Source organism: Aricia agestis, chromosome 15 (assembly GCF_905147365.1).
Source record: "Aricia agestis chromosome 15, ilAriAges1.1, whole genome shotgun sequence".
Lineage (NCBI taxonomy): Eukaryota > Metazoa > Arthropoda > Insecta > Lepidoptera > Lycaenidae > Aricia > Aricia agestis.
The window spans coordinates 6,856,752-6,883,584 of record NC_056420.1 but is presented as its reverse complement, the minus strand read 5'-3'; the positions used below and the strand labels follow the sequence as shown (position 1 = coordinate 6,883,584).

Here is a 26,833-nt window from a genome sequence, read left to right as displayed (position 1 = left end):
AATGAGGTTGCCTGTCCATAACCAATAACTCATATAATAACAAGCTGAAAACCGTCATAATATCTTACTACCCATGAATTGTTTACGAGAGCAAAAGTGCTGAACAATCGTGATTATCTGAACCAACCCTAATACACATCATTTTGTATCACTTAACAGTTACAAGCGTTATTGTGAGCCCCGATTCTCTTACGAATATTACGCAAAGGAGCAGAGGGCGCTACTAGTACATACAGGTCCAAATAACATGTTGCACACGTAATATCAGTATATTGACAGACGCTGTGAAACGTCGAACAAAACTTTTTGTTTACTGTCTATGCTGGTGCTGTCTCGAGGGTGAAAACATTGCAATAATAATTATATCGTATTACAATTAAGTCGTCTATGCTTATTCTTACGCCGGTTCTTCTCGCTGGGTTAGTTCCTGAACCTGTGGTAGGCATCATGTAGACTTTCAGAAAATATTTGCAAAAATTTATTCTGTCATAAAAAATTTGAGTTTTGAGTTTATGGGATTTTCACCCATATCCTTTTTGTGTCGCTTTTCTTACTTCATCCATCACGCCTGAGGACAACATATTTTTTGCGATAGAGTGTAGATAGTTGCTGATATAATGATATCAGTCATGATTAACCATCATGACCCAACGTGAGCCTCAGTTATATCGAGACTGCATCAAAGCCATATCGAAACTATATCACTGAGAGATCATTTAGCAGAATCGATCATGTTGTAACTTAACGCCTACCGTAGTAGCAATCACTTGGCAATGATAAGATAACATTGTAATGCAGTGCTTTTCAACCTCTGGGCACGGAACGAGAAAACTATTTCATTTAAAAAATAACAAAGATAAATAAAATATTATGTATATTTAATATTAATATGGTATTTATTACAAGTAAAATAATTTTTACCAAAGGTATAATTATTTATAAACATACAAGATAAAAAAGCAAAGGGTGGGGTCGCGAAATATTTTGCACCATAAAAAAGGTTGAAAAACTCTGTTGTAATGCAATTTAAACTTGTTTTCTTGGCCGATTTACGACATCGATTACAAAGTCAAATGCAGATGATAACTCATGACTGAATCATTATAGGCCAGGCGCACACTTTGAATAAAGAGTTTTAACAACAATATGGACTGTGCCATGACGTAATATAAATTAATATTATATTTTGGACTATTCAGTACTCATATATTGTAATATGTAATTAAATGGTACAAACTCGTAAAACATAATTGACTGGTTTTTTAAATGAAATGTCGCTGTAGCCTATACCGTGTTTTGGGAAGCTTTAGAGTTTAGGAGGTAAAGACTAAGTAGATTTCATCTCTTTCAAATCCACGCAAAGGGCTTCTAGCAAGGTTTGGCTTCCCAGATATTTTAATAACAAGTTTGGTAGGCTGAAGTAAATCGATAAAATCCTCTCCTGCATCGAATATAAATCTTTCTAAAATAGAAGCCATAATTTAACCAATAACTGTAAAAGTTTAGGAAATCGACAAAAATAGTCATGCTGCCCACGCAGCCAAAAAATATCGAAACAGTTACATTTCAATTTGGTGATAACCTAAAAATAGGAAACGGGACACACCATGCGTCAGAACTGAGACCGTATTTTGTAGTCCCCAAAATAACTCAGACTGCTTGGGACGGATGTGAAATGTTTCAGCACAGTTGACTCATTTGGGTTATTAAAATATTCGCGCTTTTTTTTGTAAATACTCGGCTTGGGCCAGCGTCGCGACGTCTGAGTTTATTGCGCGTTTCAGCTATTTCGGGACTTTTGTGTCCCGGCCTGGGGCGAGGACCAAAGGGTTTAAGTAAGGAAATGTTACAGTACTGGTTATAGCTACGGAAAGGCTAAAATAAAAGTTTTTTGACATAAACTTTACACGTGGGAGGGCCATGCTTCGGCACGAATGGGCCGGCTCGACCGGAGAAATACCACGTTCTCACAGAAAACCGGCGTGAAACAGCGCTTGCGCTGTGTTTCGCTGAGTGAGTGAGTTTACCGGAGGCCCAATCCCCTACCCTATTCCCTTCCCTACCCTCCCCTATTACCCTATTCCCTCTTAAAAGGCTGGCAATGCACTTGCAGCTCTTCTGATGCTGCGAGTGTGCGACGGAAGTTGCTGTGACCCGTTTGCTCGTTTGCCCCCTTTTTTTATAAAAAAAATCGAAAGACCCTAAAAATGAATGTATTAGATGGTTGTCGCATCGAAATTCGTTTATTGGACAGATACTGTACATTTTTCTTTATTCTCTCCCAGGTCCCAAAGTATCTCTTTACCTGAAAACTACTTTTTAATTTTTTTTAATTAACTGCTTCAAACCTCGTAACATTTTTATCTTTGTACTTAAAACTACATTGTTGAATCTAATAAACCTTTCATAAATTCAATTGCAACTTTATGGCATTTTAGATGAGTTAATTGTTATTCTAAACAGCTTTTTTAACGTTATGTTACCGTTATTTCATTGTTACATACATATTTTGTTAACAATACAGATCATCACTCATTAATCATTTCGGTCTCTATTGTTGTTCACAGTAGATATAGCTCATTCATTCAAATGAGTTATCAAGTAGATGATCACATCACACATGTCTCATTTTGTTCTCCATTTACGTTTGCAAACATACTTCTATCTATCTTCTATCTTCTATCTACAGCTAAACCTGGGTAAGTGACAACTGGATAAGTCAATAAACTGTATAAGTGAGAGTAATAGCTGGGACCCGTCATTTTTAGCTCCCAAAACCTCTATTAGCGAGAAACAGAAACCTCTGTAAGAGAGAGTCGTTTTTCTCTCATGGACCTCTGTGAGCGAGACCGCTTCTTTCCTATACCTCTATAAGCGACAGTCGTGGTTTATTTTTTAATTACATTCACAGTAACAAATGAGAAAACAAATTACAAATTGAACATCTGTTGCAATTTAACATCTGCTATTAAATTTTATGACTCATTCTTAACTTTCGTTAAACTTCCTACCATTGTTTTTGTATTGTTTTCTCGTCATTATTGTACCCATTCTATTTCTTTGAGCCAAAAAAAGGTTGTTTTTTTATTGCATTTTTTTCGAACGGACTTACTCAGTTTATAGTTAACCAATTGCGAAGAAAAGTTCTGTTCTGTATCATGTCAAAACGGAAAATTAAAGTACTGTCATTGAGTGATAAACTTAAAATAGTGAATTTGCGTTTAAATTCAGAAAATCGCGAAATGAAATTCAGAGGGAGTTTAAATTACCAGAATCCACCTATTATAAAATTATAAAATCCAAACACTCTATAAAATCTGAGTGCTCTGATGGACATGGAAATACATAATATAAAGAGGGCTAGAGTTTCTGAGTTTCAAAATAAAATAAAAATACATAGTGCATGAATTTTTGATTTGTCATTTCTGGAGAGAAATGCTAATCTTGTACCTGAATAAACGAGAAGCTCGGGTTAGAGAGAAACCTCTATGAGCAAGAATGAAATCGTGTTCCCTTGAGCTCTAGCTTATCCAGGTTTGGCTGTATATATATAAAACTCAAGGGTGACTGACTGATTGACATAGTGATCTATCAACGCACAACCCAAACCACTGGACGGATCGGGCTGAAATTTGGTATGCAGGTAGATGTTATGACGTAGGCATCCGCTAAGAAAGGATTTTGATCAATTCTAACTCCAAGGGGTTAAAATAGGGGATGAAAGTTTGTATATAATAATCCTTCTTAAAGCGAGCGAAGCCGCGGGCAAAAGCTCGTTACATATAAAGCGAAAGTTGGTGTGTGTGTAATTATGTTTGTGAGGCTAAACCAATGAGTTTCTAAAATACTAGAGTAGCAATGTCTTACAAAAGATTCTCAGAAATGCGTAACCACTTTTTTGTTCAAAAGACAATGTCAAGTCATATATTCGTTATGTCATTATGTATGTGAGATATGCCTGCAGGCATCTTCGAAGTGGCAACGATTTGCTACCGTAAACTTCCAATCTAGTTACGTTAGTAACATAGAATATCATTGGGCTAAACTGTGAAATTATAATAAATTATTCACAACCAAATTAAACAATACAGTACATACAGTATAGTTTAATTTTGTTGTGATTTATTTATGGTGGGAACAAAATTGACAGTAGGCTTTGGATTCTCGTATTATTAATGGCCTTTTTATCTTTTTTTTGGCATACTGTAACACCAAGGTTATGCAGTAATATTGAATGAAAGTGTATCTGTTTGTTACTCCTTTGCACCGCCAAAATGATTCTGCATACAAACTGTAACTTAATCCAAGAATTAATATAACATGTACAAGTTAAGTCAACTGTGGTTGCAGCACTTTTATTTAATTCTATTAAACTAAATGTTGTTAATTGGTAATAATTGATAATATTATAATATTATGTTTGTATTATTTAGTTTTAGTATTGTAAATCATCAAGGGATAGAAGAATTTTTGTACCTTGATTATTATAAAAAATACCCATTATTGTATGAAAGTCATTATTATTGGACGCTCTATTTTCTAGAGGAAATCTGAATATCGTGATGCGAATTTCAAGTCAAGTCTCTGAAGCCCAAGTTTCAACCAGGAATTGGCCGTGTCCACTCGGCTTACTCGATAAATAAATACGCGATACGTATCCAAAACCCTGTATATTTTTACTTATATTATTAAAGTAAATAATAAAAAATAAAATTATTGTTACTTACATAATAACAACCCTCTTTCGTGTTCTTGAATTAAACTTGAAAAGATTTGAATATTTAAAAACCTCCAAAATACATTTTTTATAGTATCAATGTATTTGATATCTTGAATTATAATCTTTTTTTTTTTGAAATAAGCGGCAAACGAGCAAACGTCGCCCATGGACATTCTCAGCATCAGAAGAGCTGCAGGTGCGTTGCCGGCGTTTTAAGAGGGAATAGGGTAATAGGGGAGGGTAGGGAAGGGAATAGGGGAGGGTAGGGGATTGGGCCTCCGGTAAACTCACTCACTCGGCGAAACATAGCGCAAGCGCTGTTTCACGCCGGTTTTCTGTGAGCCCGTAGTATAACTCCGGTCGAGCGGGCCCTTTCGCCACGTCAAATCTTTTCATTAACAATTACTGATTACTATCCAAAAGACTACTCCGAAAGACTGATCAGTTTTAAAGAAGAGTGATTAACAAAACAAATAATATATTTCTTTTATTGCCAAACTTTACACTTAATGAATGGTTAGTTCTGCTGATTGTGCCCATTGAAAACGACTGATGACCTTTTGGAGAAGTCAAGATTGTTGCTAAAGAGTGACTCACCGAGTCATTCAACTTGGGTTCACTTTGGCAGATTACAGAAAAAGCGGTTAATTCGTATAAAAATCTCTTGGCTACTTTCAATAACTAAGTTTGCTACTTTTGAGTGATAATATTTAAGAAATAATAATAATACCCTCTACACCGGTTTCGGTGACGGTGGCCGGTTGCATTGAAACCAGGCAAGCTACGCAGGAGTAATTTTATAGTGCCCAAGTGTGTGTGCAGTATACAAGAGCACTCTCTATTCCTTTTACTATCATAATCCAGTGGGACGGAAGACCGACACGACTGGCGAGAGATCAGGCGCAGGACCGACTTTTTACATGCCCATCCGACGCATGGATCATCTTACTTGTCAGTTGTCAGACAATCAGGTGATCAGCCTGCATTGTCCTAAACAAACTTGGAAATAACATGTTTCCAACGCGGGAATCGAACCCACGACCTCCGAGTCAAGAGCCACGCTCTTAACCACTGGACCACGGAGGCGTTTATATTCTTCTTTTTCTTTAATTATGGCGGTCTCAGTGAGTTGCCAATGTCAGAGTGGCTGAGTTGACTTTGCTCTATTATTGTAGGTCTGTATTTAAGAAAGTAAGTGGATGAAGTGGATAACTAATATCTGTGGAATTTGACAAAAGCAAGCGCACTTCAGCACCTTTATAATATTGCTATCAGGACTATGGGAATGCAAGTTGTCTAAGTACTCAGTAATAATGAAATTGGACGTTATTCGTAAATAACTATCCCTGTACTTCCTGACGATTTTTCCAAGATTTAATGAACAAAACTTGAACGAAGGAAATCCTAAGATCTATTTTTATAGATCAATCCAATCATTTTAGCAATGAGAATATAAAAATATTCTACCAGTAAAATTAGAAGCAGACTTTATAATATTCTGGATCCTATACCTGCATCTGAAATGGATAAAATTTACAAGGCCCATACAGCCTTAAGGGTTGAACTGTTGACTGTCAAAGACGTGGATAGAATTTATAATAATAGCACTAAAAGGAAGTCTTCCTTATGAAACCTGTTTAAATATTCTGAGATGTGGCCTGCATAAGTCAATATTATAGCATTTAGATTGTTTTGACTAATCACAGAGCATTATCGCCTTGGAAACTGGATTATTGAAATCAGGAAGAGTACACATGTATGTGAGATACAAATATAATATATTTTTTCTTATGTTCGTCCTGCGGGGCTAAATATATGGTCGCTTTGTAGAATCATAATATGATTCATTTTCTTAAAATTGCAAAATAGTCACTCTGCTTGCAATTCATGTCTACAAATCGACAAGGCTTTATATTCAGAACGTGGCGAAAAAAGGAACTAACGCTGTCATCATACAAAAACGTCATTTTTGACAGATCTCCTTTACGTGCAGCGTCCCCGCTCACGGTCATAAAAAGCCTTGTCGATCTGTGGTTATTCGTATTAATTTGACATATTTTGTCAGTTTGACAGTTTTGACAATTCATTTGCTGAATAATTGATTGAGAGGAATTGCTAAATGTGCCCATTTTAGCCCTGCTGGTGAGTGAAGTAACAGCTCTGTTACCAAAAAATAATTAAAGTAACGATTTGTAATCAAGAGCTCGTTCTTTGACAATAAGGAAATTAATCTTAGTCCACTACTTATAACAATATCTGAGTCATCAATAACTTACTGAAGCCCCTTATCGGATTTCAATATTCTTAACATCTATTTGCACAACCAATATCCAAAGATGCCTTTGTTCTAGTGACTAATCCTCTATGCGGACAACGGAACCCTTATGTCTCGTAAAATAACATTTCCTTTAATCATGTTTCTCGGTCACTCGTCCGATGAGCTTAAGCATATCCTATTTAAGCTCTCTGAGTCACGTCTGCTTGACACAGGAATGTCGTGACGCAATAAAGTCATTTGTATGAACATATCGTACTTTTGGACGCGCTACCTGCGTTACGTTCTTGTGGTTTTCAATCGATTTGACTACTGTTTGTCCATTGTCATTTTCAACAGCTACTTTGCCATTGAAAGTAACGTCTTCACAGCTTCGAGTTTTTACATTTTTAACAATAGCACAATAGATTTTGTTAGGCGCTACTTGCTTTGTTTTTGCGGTTTTTGAATGCTTTAAAACAATAGACTAGATAGTGGTATTTTTCTATTGTTTTTTAATCTCTTTTGATTTTAGCAAATCACCAAATTCTTTTTAAAGCTAAAATTTTAATTTTATGCCCAATTACTAATCTAATTTTGTATTAAAGATGAGGCTGGGAATATTGTTTGTGGAAAAGTTAATACTTACTATAGTTCTTCATAAACCATAATAAAAATATTACTACACTAATTAAGAAAAAAAAAATATCTCCGAGAAAATAGAATTACTCAATCAATCAAGTTTTTAGGCCTATTTCTAAGTACGAAGTAACAGTCACTGACCATAAACTAAGTCATATATTTATTAATCACCAGTAATGATTGCATTATATTGACAATAGGGGTTTGTGTATGAGTCAGTATCTGACTCAAATATCCCTAAAGCACCTTGTACAGTCACCCGCAGGAAAAAGTCACACACCAGATCTGTCAGCAGCCGCAGGACGACAGTTTATTTAAATATAATATTATGTTATTTCTAATTAATTTTATGAAAATCTTTTTAAATTAAATTGATTTTCACTACATTCTCTTCCATAATGCTCCACTCCCGTCGGCTTTTTATTAAAAGCTTTTATTTAACTTGCTCTGTATGTATGTAAGTATGTATGTTTGGGTGAAATTTTGGAACTCAATTTTGAAGTAGATATATTTAACCGATCGAGCTGAAATTTTACATACACGTTTATTATTTACAGTTTCAAAATCTAACGATCCCTTTACATCCCATCGCTTTCTACTCTTTTGTAAACGGTCGTTCGTTCGTCGTACCAAATGTCTGATTGTAGACTATGTGTACTAAGTTACTAATTATGTCATAATTTTTAAAAGCTTTTATTATTATCAAAAAAATCAAGTCATCATAAGAAAATTCTCATGTTCAGGGGAAACATCCTCCGAATGTTTATTACATTCGGAGGATGTTTCCCCTGAACATGAGAATTTTCTTATGATTTAATATCATCGTTATTATGTCAATTACCAATGACTGTCTTTGTGAAAACTTCAAAGAAAATAATTATGTTGTTACTCGGAATTTTGTCTTAGTAATCTTATTCGTTCTTGAAATTTTTCAGAATTTTATAGACGTCACTTAAATAAAATACACTAGTTATTTGACTGAGCTTTGCTCGGTATTCGATAAAACACGAATAAAATGACATTTTCTTCCTAGCTAGATCGATTTATCGCCCCTAAACCCCCTACATACTAAATTTTATGAAAATCGTTGAAGCCGATTCCGAGATTCCAATTATATATATGCAATATGCATATATACAAGAATTGCTCATTTAAAAATATAAGATTAAAAAGTAAACAATGTATTATTGTGCTAAATACTTCTTCTTAAATTGCTTTGTTACCTACAACTGATGATTCAGATTTTAAATAAAATGGTTAATTTTGATCTTATAAATGCATTTAAGTACAAACATTAATTAAGGAATTAATTAAGCAACAATTAAATTTAATTGCGCACCAGAGTTAAGTCACACGATTAGGATGACGTTAAGAACATTTCCCAAGGTTAATTATATAATTATTCATCAAGCTTCGTTCTCACGTACCTAACCCAGTTTATGTGTTATAGTCTACTTACAGTCATTGTAACCCAGATATTCTAAATTAATCCTTATGTCGTAGGCGTAAAGGTTCTATCAGAGGCAAAAATTGGACGGACTCAAAGTATGAATAATACTCAAGGAAACCCCTTTTGTCATCGTACTATCTGCCAGAAGAATGTGTCATGTAAATATTGTAAAAACAAACCGATATGTCAGAAGCCTAGACAATTAGACATGATGGCCGTGTTCGTCGGCATAATTTTTGGCGCATTCGTTTTTTTAATTATTAGCATTGTAACCAAATATAAGCAACTTGTTGGTGGCGTTATATAGCATGCCATGATGTTGTCATACGCAATAAAAGGTTTTGTGGCGCATGCGCCAAAAATTATGTCGACGAACATGGCCAATATTATACTTAGGGCCTGTTTCACCACTTCCTGATAAGGCCAATTAACTTGACAGATCAAGTATGGAGAATATGTCAAAAAAGTTGTGAATAGCCTATTAGGCACTTTATCAGAAAGTGGTGATACAGGCCCTTAGTATATTAGACAACATGTCAAGGTAAAAGCGTATGCAAATGACTGTCCCTACATTGAAGATGGCGTAACATTTTCTTGAACGACGATTGCTTTTCTGTCAAATGTATATGTGCCCTATCAGCTTTCCTGCATTTGAAATAATTTAAAGAACTGCGGGGCTAAAATGGTCACATTTAGCAATTCATTTCAATGAATTGTCAAAACTGTCAAACTGACGAATGTCAAATTAGTACGAATTACTAGACATGAATTGCAAGCAGAGTGACCATTTTAGAATTTAAAAAATGAATTATAATATGATTCATAATATGCAGATTCTCTAAAGCGACCATTTTAGCCCCGCTGGTACTTCACTTAATACCTTGATCTAAGATCTTTGGCCTGAAATATCAGTAGTATCAATGATGCTATCAGCTTCTGCAAAATGCAATCTGGGTTGACCTAATCATTCAATCATTTACATGGGTCACATCATGTAAGTTAAGCTCAACATAGCTACGAGTATCAATGAAAAAAAGGAAGCTGTTGAATTATTCAGATTTATAATCTGGAATTGTGAATCATAGCATTTTTCATAACTCAGGATTCAATAAATGTGACTCGTGCCACGTCACGTTATAAATTACGTTTAGCGTTTCCCAATAAGCTCACCAAGTAACCAAGTGTTATGTATAAAATGTGAGAAAATATTGAGCAACTAATACAAAGGAAAAATATTATTGATGACTAGATGACGCCCGCAATTCCGTTGCACCAAAATTCGTTTATCGCGCGGTAACCGTACATTTTTCCGGTATAAAAGTATCCTATGTCCTTTCCCGGAACTCAAAGTATCTCCATATCAAGTTTTAGCAAATTTTGTTTAGCGATTTGGGCGTGAAAAGTTAACAGACAAACAGACACACTTTCGCATTTATAATATTAAGTATGGATGAGAAAATAAAAAAATAAGAGCACCTTTACAGTAAGGAATTAAAGGAAGAATATTGTTGATGATATTGAAGAAATTACAGAGATACTGATAATTATTAATACGCCTTAAATTAAGAATTCTTAGGACAAATTACATTAAACCTTATCAAAATCAGACACAGTACCATTTTTTTAGTTGAATTAAGTAATCACAATGATCTTGTTGACATGTTGTGGTTTAACAATTTGTATGTATTAACAATTTGTACTTATGAGTTATGTATTATTAAATATGTAGAACCATAATATAAGCACAAATAACCTAGTACGTACTGCACATAGATTATTATATTATATATTATTATAGTATCCATGAACATGATTAATGACGTGCCATATCAGCAAAATATAACGCCACATTTTGCTGTCCCAAGTGTTGCTTCAAAACTAAATCAAATCTGTGGGCCTGTAGGTATATCCTCTGATATTATGGATATGAATTTTGGGTTACATAATATTATGCAGGAATGCACTACCTGTATTTGACGCTTAACCAAGTTATGTAGGTACTTGAAAGTTGAAACGCAATCAACATCAGCTCTCTCTGCAAATTTAAACGGCTTGATTAAGGTAACATACGAAATTGTATATGAAAGGTAGTCTAGATTGACCTAAATTCTAAACAAGGACGTAGAGCATTGATAATATTAATTTATCATTTAAGGAATCTTAACTGATATCAGACAGATCATTTATTGTTCATTTTGGTATTTCATAATTCATAATTCATTTATTGCCAGAACGAAGTACAGGTTGGTCTTAATTCTATATATTATATAATTGATTCATTCATTTTGGATCTTCTACTCCAAGTAGGTATAGCGTTTGATTGAGAAGTAATTATTCGCTTAAATGTTTCACTCGACCCGTCGATCGTGAAAAAAAGAATTTCTTTTGTGTCTCGGTCACCGGTGACCGTATGGGGCTTGATAAATTAAATAAACACTAAAGTGAATCCTCTACTTCTAACTTAAATGTATTAATTGAAACAGTTAATTTTATCACTAGCTATTTGACCGAGCTTTGCTCGGTATTCGATAAAACACAAATTAAATGACATTGCTCATTTAAAGATATAAGATTTACTGTTATCATTGAGTTATCATTTAGTAATATTCAGTTATCATTTACCTACTTCTTACATTCGATTTTGTACAACGATGTATATTGGCTTCCAAAACTTATTTAAAATTATGACGCAGCTTATTCAGTAACAGGTGAAAATAAATTCTAGGTCAGGCAAATATAATAAGTCCTTGAACCGGAAGTAGAAACAACCTTATCGCTAGTCTAATAAAAGTCTATGCGTCATCCAACGGGGAATCACCTCTATATTTGCTTACTTCGTTTATAAAGTCACGAAAGTTGAAAGTAACGTTTACCATTATTTTATCTTTCACATGACCTTAATTCCGACGATGTAAGGGTCACTATTTTTTGGGAAAATAACTTGTACTCGGGTCATTAAGCGGCCAAAATTATCGAAATGACTCAGCCATGTCATGTGGTAGTGACTCACACACAGGTGTTCTTCAGTAAGATATGGGGGTGATATCGATAACAATAGATCATACATATGCTCCAGTTGTAATTACGCCGTGCCGTGTTTGGTGCTGTTGAAGGTTTGGTGAACAGGTGGTCAAAAAGGCCGTTTCAATGGTATTAAAATACCGGCAAACAAATCTATTAACTATCAAATATTCAAAGAAAAAGATCTTTGAAATAAACACTCTTTGTTGAACACACAAAAACAGACGGATCTTTGAAAATGATAATATATTAAAAGCTGCAAATGCGTCAGGTTTTAAACCCTTGGAGGCAAAGGTCAATAAGATTTAAGGCATTCTCACTCACATGTCAAACGACAGCTATGACGCCTGAGTCCTGACGCAGACATTCTGCGAGGTCGTATCTGTCCAGTGGAGCATTCGTGCCCAAAATCACGAAATAAATAACTTTACTTGATGGACATTTTGACGTTGCTGCTCGACTGTTTCCGTTCTGACTGGCATTTTAATTCATTCTGACAAAATTGTGAACACTTGACAAGAATTTAACAGCGTGATTCCGTTGCGATGAAGGCACAATCAAGCTGGGCACTACAGCAATATGTTGTGATTCCTAATATATGTAAAGTATTGAATGAAAAGTAACACTTTATACGTGGGAGAGTCATGCTTCGGCACGAATGGGCCGGCTCGACCGGATAAATACCACGTTCTCACAGAAAACCGGCGTGAAACAGCGCTTGCGCTGTGTTTCGCCGAGTGAGTGAGTTTACCGGAGGCCCAATCCCCTAACCCCTACCCTATTCCCTTCCCTACCCTCAACTATTCCCTTCCCTTCCCTACCCTCCCCTATTACCCTATTCCCTCTTAAAAGGCCGGCAACGTCCTTGCAGCTCTTCTGATGCTGCGAGTGTCCATGGGCGATGGAAGTTGCTTTCCATCAGGTGACCCGTTTGCTCGTTTGCCCCCTTATTTTATAAAAAAAAAAACTAGATACAAAATACTTCTTTTTAACCCCCGACAAAAAGAGGGGTGTTATAAGTTTGACGTGTCTGTCTGTCTGTTTGTCTGTGTGTGTATCTGTCCGTGGCATCGTAGCATCCAAACGGGTGGACCGATTTTGATCTAGTTTTTTTTGTTTAAAAGCTGACATGATCGAGAGTGTTCTTAGCTATAATTCATCATCATCAGCCTGCTCAGTGCTGGACAATCGGGGTTTATCTGGTTCATGAAAGGCCGTTAGCAACTTGTTGTCGTTTGATAGGTCTTATATTTCATTCTAGTTCGTGACATTTGTGAGTATACAATATACATATACACATATTACTGGAAAGTTGACCTGGTGCTGCAGCATCACCTGGTAATCAATAGGATATCCAACTCCTCGCCAACTTAGAGCAGAGGTTTCGTGTTTGGGCTTATTTTAATTGCGACAACCAGTAAGATGTAGATAGACAGTAAATATTTACATGCTGCTGCTGCAGCATCACCTGGATTCTATACCTAGGAACCGAGCTTCGTATGAACCCAAAGTGGAGGTTTCATGTTTGGGCTCATATTAACGGCCTCATTGAAAAGAACATTGATAGATGGTAATCATGAGAATATGATTATTCTGCACTATAACCAACACAAGTTTAAAAAGTATGAAATAAAATTAAATTAAGAAATTAAAAAAAACCCCGCCAAACAACTTTAAAAAGAAATGAAATAATATTTACTGTCTTTAAGTTCAAATAATTTCTAACTTGTCTAAAGTAATATTTTAGTCCATAATTGTTGTCAAGGTGAGTCGGGGGACCGCTAATGTAGATGTTTGATTTCACATAACATTATAGTCAGTTCACAGCGAACCGAATCGAGATAATCAGCGTCTTGGCGGTTGTAGTTTGTAGTTTACTTGGCGGTCCCCCCACACACCGTGACAACAATTATGGACTAAAATATTACTTTACACAAGTTAGGAATTATTTGAACTTAAAGGCAGTAAATATTATTTCATTTCTTTTTAAAGTTGTTTGGCGGGGGTTTTTTAAATTTCTTATTAAATGTTTTAATTATTATGAGTCAGTCTTAACTTATTGCAACGTTAATCATATAAGTTATCACAGCAGATAAATGTTTAGATTAACTTATCAACAACATAACATTATGTATTTTAGTGACTCATGTGAAGCAGCTGTTTCTAAGGTTAGTGTTTATTATTCGTTTAAAAAAGTTTTAGCTAATATTATAAACAAATCCGTTAATGACATAAGAATTGCTGAATAGTATCTTAAGTTATTCTCTGTAATTAGCAATTTTAAGTTCGGAAAAAAATACGGGCTTGCCGGCTTGGAAAGATGCGTCAGGATTTTTTGTAGCAGACACCTGGCCCATATGGGATACCGGGTGTTTACTTTTAAATGGTAACATGGTTGCCACTGCACAATCTGCTGTTCTTTGTGATTAAACAATGTAGGCAAGGATATTTTTAAGAGATTATGGGCGTGTCAATTAGAGCGTTTGTATCCAAGTTCTGGGCTTTTTATCTTCTTCTTTAAATTAACATGGAGATGTCGAACTTAATTATCAGCTTTACCTTCTAATCGAATTCTTCTCCAAAATCGGATGACAGATTTTATTTTGGACATACATTGTCCAATACTGACGTCACGTTGTACCAGCGCAGTGCATTCACCCGGCAACTTAGATCATCACTTAGAATGCTGTAAACAACACTACTTATATGTACAGTGTGATATTTGTCATGTCTAGATGATGAATATGTATGTCTTACGTTTATATTGTGTACTTGAATTTTTAGCTTCAGGAATTAATTTACAGTTAACAATGCCTACAATAGGTATACGTAAACTATTTATTTATAAGTCAAAAGGCTTATACTGTAGTATAATATGATAATTACTTTAAAATATAATATTATAGAAGCTTGTGAGATTTATATGATAGGGTAAACCCCCTAAATATTATAAATCACTTTTAGCACGTGTAGGCTGAAATGACTTCCTATTTTTGTTTGAAATAACATTTTTTTTGTTTTTGGACACTTTGATTTCGACATTCGCGTAATCGTGGGATGTTGCTCCAAAAATCTTTGAAGTCTATACGTGGGAGAGCCATGCTTCGGCACAAATGGGCCGGCTCGACCGGAGAAATACCACGTTCTCACAGAAAACCGGCGTGAAACAGCGCTAGCGCTGTGTTTCGCCGAGCGAGTGAGTTTACCGGAGGCCCAATCACCTACCCTATCCCCTTCCCTATCCTCCCCTATTCCCTTCCTATCCCTACCCTCCCCTATTACCCTATTCCCTCTTAAAAGGCCGGCAACGCACCTGCAGCTCTTCTGATGCTGCGAGTGTCTATGGGCGACGGAAGTTGCTTTCCATCAGGTGACCCGTTTGCTCGTTTGCCCCCTTATTTCATAAAAAAAAAAGTCTACTTTATATCAGAACGAAATTAATGGCCACTCCTACGCTCGTTTTGGACACTTTGTTGATTACGTATTACATTCCGATCGTAAATTATGCTGACATTTAATAAAATGGCTAAATCGTAGTTTACCCGTATGGGTAGTCACGATTTCGTTCCGACCGAAGCAGTAAGAACTCATTTCGAAATCCATTGTAAAACATGTTGGGTAAATAATTTAATTATACATTTGAAATTTATGATACTCGAAGATTACTCACACAGAGAACCGGTCTCACACAGACACACCAGCGTACCTACAACGTAAACGACCTCAAAACGGCATTCAACCTAGTCGACCATCGTAATCTAACATAACGTGGAAACTCAAACGCGAAAGTTTGCATTACCCAGCTAAAATCTAACCATCTGATTCTCAACTCTATTACGAACGTGTAGAGTTACAATTGACTCCTATTTTCTTTGGACACGTGCGGAGTCGGGGGTATTAATGGAGTGGGCAATACAAAATACAGCACTGTAGTGCTCGAGGAATAAGCGCTACTATCGATTAGCCGTATTTACCGCTGTTCGAAGCGCTGGCAGCGCTGGTTGTTACCGCACGCGATGACTCAAGCCTCGGTAAACAGTATGCGGGGCGATGAGTCACCGTTTTACACATTCGCGTAGAGTTTGAGCCGTGTTTGTCAGTCTACAAGTCGGACTCGACAAGAAAGAAGCCGGACCATTTTAGGTGTTTATATTGCAGGTCTACTGCACGCCTAGACTTTAACACGTATCGATGTGATAAGGAACAAAAACATAGTGTGTAACGAGAACGAGTTGTGAAAGTGTATTTAGTTCTAGTTTATAATTTATTGGTGTGCGTGACACAGTGAAACGGTCGATAAAGTTGAATATAGTTGTGCTACTCCTGAATTCCTTTGCGTTTTGGACAAGTGATTCGACAATGCCGTCTAATAAAAAACTATTGGGAAAGATGAAACATATAGTGCACTGTATGCTAATGGTGCAAGTGGTAAGTTAACTGTTTAATACTAAAAATAGTATACAAATAACACTTATGGGATAGTAAATCATTTTATCTAATTAAACGTAGATGATGACCAGTATAAAAAAGTAATTAATCATGTAATTATAAGTACATTATAGAATTGATTAAGATTTTCTAACAGTAGACTTAAGGCTGATAGAATTAACATTATGTTGTTGTACCGCGCTGATGATGATGATTGGATTGTAAATATTAATGAAACTGCTGATGCTACAGATAATGGCATAATTGGTTATGATGAGAATGAAATAGAACGCAAAGGCCGAACGATACAAATGAAGAACCTCTATTTGTTAGAGTAATCTTTAATAATAATCTAATTTTAAAGCTTTGAAATGAAAATATTACCTAATGGAATATCTTATAGTTATCGTATAAAATACTAATTAAATAACTTCAAATACTCAATTTATATCATGTTTTTTCTATTACTCTGAGAAGAAATTATTCAAATTGGGTCTTTATGTAGGTACTTACTTATTTTAATAGTAGCTTTCTCAGATTACTACAGCTATAGTACCTACTACCACTATGTTACCTTTAGTTCAGTAGAACTTACAGTAGTAACTGTAAAGTATATAAATTTACTATAGTAGGACTAAGGTTAGATTATAGTAGTAGTACCATGGGCGTACCCAGGTTCTGGGCCAGGGGGGGAGGGGGGGGGGGGGGGGCAAATTACCTAATTTCTGGGCCAGGGGGGGGGGGGGGGCAAATCAGATTTTTTGTAAGCTAAGTGTTTATAAAGAATAAAAAATTAATAATTTTTAGTTGTAAAAATATTGTATTGCAAACAAATGGCAAAAATTCGTTTTATTATTTTTAATTTTTATAGAAAAAAGTACTAGATAATATACTTAGAAGGGACGTCAACATAATCCCCTGCCCCCCCCCCCTCGGTACGCCCATGAGTAGTACTATAATATTAGTTGTAGCAATCTGAGAATTGTAGATCTTCTCGTCTACAATGAGATTTCAAAGAATGTTTTCGCAATACAATAACTAGTTATTCCTTTATCCTCCAGTCTTCGAATCCCTGGGGACAATAACAAAGAAGTAACTTATCAACAACTTTACACTTCGTTTTAAAATGTACAATAACAATTCTTAGATCTGGCACAAGAAAATAATATGATGTTGTGTTCTTATCATTAATAAATAATAACACTTTTGTGGTTCTTAAAGTATCTAGTAATATTTTAAGCGTCTTTACTTGTACGTAATTTTTCACCTACTAATTTGTTTGAGTACTACCCAGCCTATTTTAATTTGTGGGATTATTGACTCGACAAAATCCCTGAAATATATTACCTATATCAATCGCTGGAATACATTTCTCTGATGGTGCAAGCAATGACGTTTCACCTTCGAATTGTTTTTTACCGGTAAAAATATTAATAGAATTAGATTTTAAAACAAAATTATTTTTAAACAACAACTACCGATACTGTAATAATGTAAATAATATACCTATTTCAATGTACTATTTCTGTAATTCATGAGAAGAATCATTAATATTGTTAAAACGTTAAATACCCTATTATCCCCATTTGCGACATACGAACAGTAGAAACAGTAGTAGATATTGATTAGTTGCTTCCGGCGATCCCGGGATTGACTTAACTCAGTTACGAGTTGGAGGAGCAAAGTTTACACTCAAATAGAAAAAGCAATCTTTATTCTAAAACATAGATGTAAAAGTCGAAACAAGTTAAATGTGATCAAAAATTTGATTTGAATTTTCTACGGCTTAGATCTGTTTTGTTTGATCCTAGAAATGATTGAAAACTATTTTATTTTGAATGTCATTTTGTTTAACTAATTCTAAAGTTATTATAATATGTATTAGAGTTAATTTAATTGGTTCAAATAAACCTACTGTCAAAAAGTTCGTTCAGCCGAAATTGAATATTCGCAAAGGTCTTACGTATAAGATAGCAAGGTTATATTTGTGGAAAAGCAGCTGTCACACACAATTAATGCTCTTGTGACAAAGGTTTATCTTCATCTCATCCGGTAACTGAGAGTCTGTCATGAGCATTCATGTTTTTCACCTCTGATCTTCTAAACGATTGTAGATGTAGAACGTTCATATTTTTTCTTTTCGTTTTATATGACCGAATTCCCTTGTTATGTCGTCGCTTCCTACATAGAGCTTTGTGTGCGATAATTAAATTATTTGAAACGTGGAGCACTCTTCAAAGGTGTTGAAAATTTCTTTCATAATTACTTCCTTCATTGAAACATTGAGGGTCTTGAGACGAGACCCTCTGCCCCCCGGGCGATTCGGACTGGCAACTTCGTAATTAAGCTCATTTCTCTTCGTCGCTTGTTTTGTCATTTGCAACAATTGTGTGTCTAATTTAGTCACGTTAGTTCACCGGCTCAGACGGTCTCTTAGACGGTCCTAATGAATATGACAATTGAGGGTCAAATAAAATAAACACGCCCCATAAATGGAGTAGTGAATTCTCAACGCAAACTAGAAATGCAAGTTAAAGAGGGACAGAGTCCGTCAAATCCCCACGTAATTGAAAAGCACATCCCCGTCTAGATACCACGAAAGAAAAAACTGTTTGCGATCTATGATTTGCGGAACGTGACCAGACGATGATTGTAGTTATTGGAATGACCGTGCATATAAATGCAGGAGGATATAATTTTATTCAGTTCTGCGAAAATAAATTATAACGAGATGTTAACGGAATATTTTAATTGAGTAATTGTTTAACACTATTACGTATGATACATCACATAACAACTCATAATAATAAACAATACTATTAAATAAGCAGTTGTTTATCGTGCAAAATGAATCAGCTGCGATATTTTATAGAGGAGTTCAATTGCACTGAATTATTTCAAAAATAATATGGGAGATATGATAACTGAAACAACTTGTCAGATAAGGAATCGGATAAAAGGTAAACTCGTAAGTGCATATGAAACATGGGTAGATAAGTGTGATTCGTCATCGCAATGTTGGAGGTCTTTTATTACTAAAGCTTCAAGTTTCTTTTTATTAAGTAGGTAAGATAAAATTATTAACTAACAGATGCTAATAAAAATGTCAATAAGCACTAACTGAAACACATCGCACAGGCAATTAATAGGCTAAGTCTATATTCTAGTGATTTCAGTTTAATATCCATCAAGAATGCTTTCGGAAAGTTGCAATTAAATGTAGAATTTTTTACAATAAATACTCAGCGAATCGCGAATAGACTATATAAAAATACAAGGGCATTGGACTGCAATTTTCCGTCTGCAAATGCGATGAGTAGAGCATTCCTTGTTTATGTTACACGACACTACGTACTATTTCGGTCCGGGAGCCAGAAGGCGTGTCTCCGGTATTTATAAATTGCTCTGACTCATGTGGCCGTCTGAAGCTTGTCCCACATCCTTCATGGTATTACTCATAGCGAACCCGGATACTTTCTCCATCGCTTTAATTATATTTTAGTGCTTTATATTTAGCTCTAGGCGGTCTGGGTTTGTTGTTTAAATTTATCTTTTTTATTATAATAATAATATTTTACTAGTTAAAAATACATAATAAATTATTTTTATAGATCTCAAGATTTGTTGAATTATTGTTAGGTATTGAATTGACAACATTGACGTCTTGTTATTAATTTTGTTCGTGGTCGATCAAGGACATTAGATAATAGTAATTATCATGAGTCACATACTTGTATTCTGTGCATACTGCGGACGTTGGTAACGATAATATAATTTAATTAACTAATTAAGATTACAGTATGAATTGTCATGCTGTAATCTCATCCGGTGATAGATTTTCCTTTCTTCGTGGAACTGGGAGGCAAAATTATTGTGAAGCCAGTCAAACCTCAAGCAGACACTAGCTACTATAATATTTTTATTTAAAAATCACTTTTTGAGCCACAAAGTAGAGTCAGCTAGTATAATTATATAGGTCTATCTTTTATATCAGCTCTAAGTAATAAAATAGCGATATATTCGTACAGTGGGTCCAAGAGGGGTGTAAAAATTGTGACGGTCGCGTCGTCCACAGGAAATCCGTAATTACTTGGAGGTGTGCTGATGGAGGAAGTTAACTGAATAGTTTCTCCCCTCGCGATTGATGAATGGGCAAAAATGAACATGTGTGCTCCAACAGATTCAATCCCTTCCAACCCTTCCGACTCATCGACTACATTGATTTGAATTGGTAAATAAATATTTCGTCCGGTGTCTATGTGAAATTGAATCGTTGAATCCGATACCGGGCTTTGTTTGTACATGTTGGTTTAAAATGGCTGTGTAAACGACGAGGTAGTTTTTCGGAATGAAGAGAAAGGTACTTCATCTAAAATTGATTTTAACATTGGAAGCTTTTTTTAAATTAAACATAGATGAGACTTAATAAGTAAATAATTTATGCAATTAAATTCGTTTCGCCAAGATAAATGTTTAGCTACTGTCCAACGATGGACAAAAAATACTCTCAAGGATTCTCCAAGTCAAAACGCCTAATGAGCTCCCATAATTTGTTGCTCAAGAGGTTTGTATAATTAAGCGAAATATGCAAATAACGAAATCGCAAATCAAAACGAAGGGTCGCGCTATTTAATTATGTAAATATAGTAGAACAATGCTATGGACTTAATGGTAAAACTTTGAATAAAGAAGCCCCGGGGAAGAACCGGTTTTTTGTTCACCCATAACCCTTGTTTTATTCTTGTGGGTATTTAGAAACTTTGTAGATGTGCATTTCAATTATTCGTGTGCCCTACGCCTATTGTTTTCGTGGATTGTTATTAAAAGTGACACTGCGCTTGCTGAAATAATGTATGCGCTTTAGAAAATAATAAAAAAATAGTAATGATCACATAAAACTACCATTACCTAAATCTGTAGTATATTAGTATTACACAAAACGTACACAACATTTGAAGAAAATGTATAAAGTACAATAAAGGAAATATAAAAAGGCGCAAATTCGCGGTCCCTACATGTTATCACGTTATGGTATTGTCAATGCAAGCTCCATATCTCATGATATTCTTTATTTGTTCCCCCATAAACAGAAACGGTCCCTAATAATGACACCCCACTGAGGGCCGTTAGGGTCTTGGGCATGTGACCGCTGCATTTTATGACCACTTTACCCCGCCACATAATCGACCTTGGTGATGAAGGACGTCCAAAGTTATAGGCGCTTTGGTACCTTTCCACGATGGTAATTTGTCCGTTGTAGTTGATGGTAATGTTAGTTAGGATGGTTCAGAAATAGGTGTAGATAAGTGAAGATGAGCAAAAACGTAGAAAAACAACTTAATGGCACCTTGGGTGGTTCAGAAACATGTGTAGGTAAATTCAGAAAAGACAAAAATAGTAGCAAATTTTCTTCGACGCATTAAAAGTATACAAATACCTAAATAATTAAATATAATTACAAACAGTAAGTCACTTTCCGGTTCTACATTTCACAACCGAAATGCGATACATAAAACGAGACGCTTGACTTATATTTCATCCTGTTTTATTGTGGTCGCCTATTTCATGATGTAGGATTTAATTTCCCTCTTAAGTACCAAGCTTTACTGTCAAAATTCTAGAACCAAAAATATTTACTATTTTTAATTTTTACAATAACTTAATATAAGAAAAAAGTAATGGTTGTTCCTGGGAGGAAACGTTACTGTGACCGGACAAAGGATATTTCTCAATAATGGATGAATAATTTTAGTGGAAATGTGATAATAATTATCTAGTGTACACTGTACACTGTACTCTGTATTAATTCAAATTTTTTTCAATTCAATATCTTTATTAGCTTCTCTCTTCTCTCTTAATATCTTTATTAGCTTTCACAGTCATCTGGACGCACTTATTATTACCCCTATGCTTTGGCTAATGATGACCATAATAACATAATCGTCTCTTGTTCCAGGTTGAATTCATAGAAGCGTACTGCACACCCCGTGACACAGCGCGTCGGTCGCCCCAGCGGAACCGCCGCTCCCGGGAACCCAGACGATCACCAGACTCCACCAAATGGCGATCAGATTCCCGTCGTAACTTCGACTTCGACACCAGACGTCCGTACGAGTACGAGTCCAGGAGATACTTCGGGAGGGAGTACGACGATTCCAGCCGCAGGCCCGCGTTTGATGCGGAGTCGGCGAGACGACGAGCAGACTACGAGTCGGCCAGACGGACTGACTTCGACCTATCCGCTCCCGAAGTCAGACGAAGCCCAGAGAGTGCCCCAGAAGGTTCGGCCGAGTCGCCGCCGGAGCCTGCACCGTCCGCGCCCTTGAGCCACGAGAGGCAGCCGAGACACAGATCACAACCATACTACGAATCAGGTAAATAGAATCTTAAGCTGTAAATTAGTAGTTCTACTGGTATTAGTACTATACTGGTATAGTATTTAGGAATCTGTGCTAAGTAACGTGTAGACAAAAATTCGTTAGTTTTTCTCTACTTCGGAGTTCAGCATTTAGAAGCTTTTGTACGAATATAGTTACTGCGGCTGGTGATGCTTATTATAAGCTTTTTTCCGCGGCTCTATATCCGCGGAAACACCACATTACTTTTTAATCAAGGAAAATTACTATATATAAAAACTTCTTAAATATACATTAATATAATATTTTTGCGTGGAAATTTACAAACACTCACACCATTATGAATGAATGAATGTTTTTTATTGCATTACATATTTGATATTGCACTAATATATGATAATTTTAAATGATTCTTAGTTGTTTGCGATTATGAGATCGGTTCATGTTGATTTAAAATATAAATGTGGTCGGTAAATAGTACCCGGCAGGTAAATTGGGTCCGCCCTTTCATTTGTATAATTTAAGTAGCACTCATTATTCTACATTTATGCATATGTATGCAAATTCGTGGTCGGTATGCGGTTACGATATCATATGAAATCGCATTTACTTTACAACATAAACAGCGATCGCGTTACAACATAAATTCTTGTGTATTTCGTAATATTACCGGTTTAAATTTATTCAACTTAGCCTAGGGCAAAAATGTGTAGGCATTCATTTGTTATGAATTAATGAATATTAAATGGTCGCTGTTATGCATTAGTGTCCTAACCCACAAATTTTTTTGTTGATAAATTTTGAATGCAGTCTTGTTCTAAATCATCTACAGAACATAACTGCATTCATAACTCAATGCGTAATTTTTATGTGGGTTTAGTACACGAATGCTTAACAGCGTCCATTAATATGATGGTTATAATAGCATAAAAGTTACAGAATAATATTAATGAATGATCGCCACTCTCCAATTTATGTGAAAGTATGTCCGTATGTCTATCTGTTGCGTTTTCACGCTAAAACCGCTGAGCCAATTTTGATGAAAATGGTATGAAGATACTTTTAATTCTGAAAGGCACGTACATATAGTTTTTATCTCGAAAAATGTATGTCATAGACAATTTTCGTACAGCAAGGCAGCGCGGACAATTATTCTGTTATAATAGATACTATTATTCGTTTAATCGTATTTGAGTGTTTATCAACATGTAGTATGTACTTATTTTTATATTGTTTATCTACAACATACGCAAGTTCAGATAGTACAAAGATGAAATGTCATGGTGTATGATGTAACGCAATAATATTTATTATCATAACATAACAAAGACTCAAGCTGCAATGGGACGACAGAAGAAATTATAAGAATGGTAGAGACTACAAATTGCATTGTAGACTCTGGCTTCTGGAATAAGTAATAACTGATCGACAATGATACACTTTTGCACATATAATCGAGTGTAAACCAATGCGAAGGATCTAGGCGAATTCAATCACAAAATGTCTGTTGCTAGCAAAATTTTCTTTATCACAAATCTATAGTGGAAACTATAAGACTATGCAGAAACTCATTGACTTGAAATATCTTTGAAATCCCGTGGCATAACTTACAGTAAATTTAGTTCCGGTTGGTACTACTAATATATATATATATATATATATATATATATATATATATATATATATATATATATATATATATATATATATATATATATATATATATATATATATATATATATATAATAAAACAGACCTGAGTGGAAATCGTCAACGGCATTTTCCTACGAAACACCGCACCGACCTTGAAACCTAGCTCATATGTCTTAGACTAGCACAAAGCCACAATGGTACTCGGTACCTATTGTTCTTGTCACACTCTGTATAATGAAAAGAAACACATCTTGGGAGTGTAATTACCTTTTCCATCGTAGTTGTACTTCTATGGCATTTAGAATAAGTCTGGTTGGTTGATAGAGAGAAAAAATTGAGGTTAAAGCTAATTAATATATAATCTCTTTCACGTTATCGAATGACTATCTTGGTAGAAAAAGTTATCTTTATGCTTGAATGAAAGAGATAAGTAAGGTCGTTTTAAAATTTTCTTTCTATCTGGCAATCAAACTTTAAAATACGTTTTGGGTACAATAACGACGCTAATAGAACAAAAATGTAAAAAACAAATACCATCTTAACATCTTAAAGATACTTTAAATACTTCAAATACTTTCCAGTTAAAAGTCTAAAGTGAGTACAGCAATATTATTCAAACTATTCGATTAGCCAAAGTGAATCTCGCTAGGCTTGGCAGCAACAAAAAATTTTAATCAGCTATGCATTGTTCGTCTAGACTTGAAAAAATGTCCTGAAGTCTTTTGAAAGCGACGCGACGTAGGATTTTTCATTTTATGTTGATTAATATGCATTAGCTGTATTTCCGCAGTAAATGTGCAATATTTCTGCTGATAGCGCTTTTAAGAGGCCTTACATTTTATATTTCAATTTTTTATGTTTTTTTTAATGAAATAAGGGGGCAAACGAGCAAACGGGTCACCTGATGGAAAGCAACTTCCATCGCCCATGGACACTCGCAGCATCAAAAGAGCTGCAGGTGCGTTGCCGGCCTTTTAAGACGGAATAGGGTAATAGGGGAGGGTAGGGATGGGAAGGGAAGGGAAGGGAATAGGGGAGGGTAGGGAAGAGAATAGGGTAGGGGATTGGGCCTCCGGTAACCTCAGCGAAACACAGCGCAAGCGCTGTTTCACGCCGATTTTCTGTGAGAACGTGGTATTTCTCCGGTCGAGCCGGCCCATTCGTGCTGAAGCATGGCTCTTCCACGTGTTATATGCGTAGGACGTAGGTTTATAAACGACCATTGCATCATAATTGCCATTTCATTACAATTTTTATAGTAAAGTACACTTGAATTTCTCTACTGAGCTCTACTCACATACAATAATAAAATAGCTGAACAAAATATATCAACTTAAAATTCAACCTTTTCCTAGTCTATATTATGTTACACTGATAGAACGCAAATCAGTACAGTACTAACAACATTACAGTGTTAATCTAAATAGTGGTTAAATTCCGCTACCTCCACATCTGCTACGTTTTTGAAGCGATTTAACACGGTAATAGTCAATTCAACATCTCGTCACCCAAGGCGATGGGGGCCCATCACCCATGGTACATCTCGTCACCTAGAGCGGTGGGGGCACGGCCGTCCATGCGGAAAAGTAATTACGTCATAATGACGTCACTTATCCGCCCCGGGATTCGGGAATAAATCGACTTTCGTCCTTTACATATTGTTTCATCTATCCTTTATCGATTGTACTATCAGAGAAGTTGATTCCTATGCAAATCGGGGACCTAAGTAGTTTGGTCGCGTTACGTCAAACCCAGCTGACAGATCACAATTAACATTGAATTGACATATTCGACCAAATAACGTTGGTCTGTCAATTGCATAGGAATCAACTTCCTCGATGGTACATTGGTAGAACTATTATTGGGGGATCGGATACATCAATACAAATTTGCCTTTAGGAAATAATGTTTGAGATTTTAGAAATAAGTGTTTCTTAATTTACTCTTTGTTAATACTAAAGTAGTCGTAATAATAAATATCTAGACTCTTAAGTGTCTAGCCAAATGCGATTGACTAAAAGGAATTTATTTTATTATCCACTGTATACTTTACTAAACATTTAATAGCACTAGAGGATGCTAGAGGATACTTATAAATAATAATCATAATAAAGGCAACTCTAAAGATATTTTCATTTTCAATGGTCATCATAGTAAGCAGACATCTTTGTCAGTGCATACGCTGACGAAGTTTATGTCCACGCACGCTTTGTGCTGGTTTAATTCCACTGATGCCCCGTACAAAGGCAAAAATCCGCATGGCTACTAATATTCCATGTGCATAACCAGCTATTTATGTATTTGTCGCA

General features: G+C 35.5%; 1 protein-coding gene and 1 long non-coding RNA gene across 3 annotated transcripts in view; one reads left to right on the top strand and one right to left on the bottom strand.

Annotated features, from left to right (window-relative positions):
* LOC121734039 (serine/arginine repetitive matrix protein 1) overlaps positions 1-26,833 on the top strand; it is a 225,029-nt gene that overhangs the window by 192,388 nt on the left and 5,808 nt on the right. The window contains exons 1-2 of one of the 2 annotated variants that reach the window (XM_042124442.1): positions 16,152-16,515; positions 22,472-22,889. In XM_042124442.1, coding sequence (XP_041980376.1) covers positions 16,447-16,515; positions 22,472-22,889 — 487 coding nt within the window. In that variant the 5' untranslated portion in view covers positions 16,152-16,446. Of the gene's footprint in view, positions 1-16,151; positions 16,516-22,471; positions 22,890-26,833 lie in introns of those variants that run through there. The other variant, XM_042124441.1, reaches the window with a different exon arrangement.
* Positions 3,237-25,048, bottom strand: LOC121734040. The gene is made up of 4 exons (XR_006036650.1): positions 25,038-25,048; positions 24,647-24,655; positions 15,942-15,947; positions 3,237-3,306 (listed from the first exon to the last, which is right to left on the bottom strand). It is a non-coding gene; the product is annotated as an uncharacterized LOC121734040 (long non-coding RNA).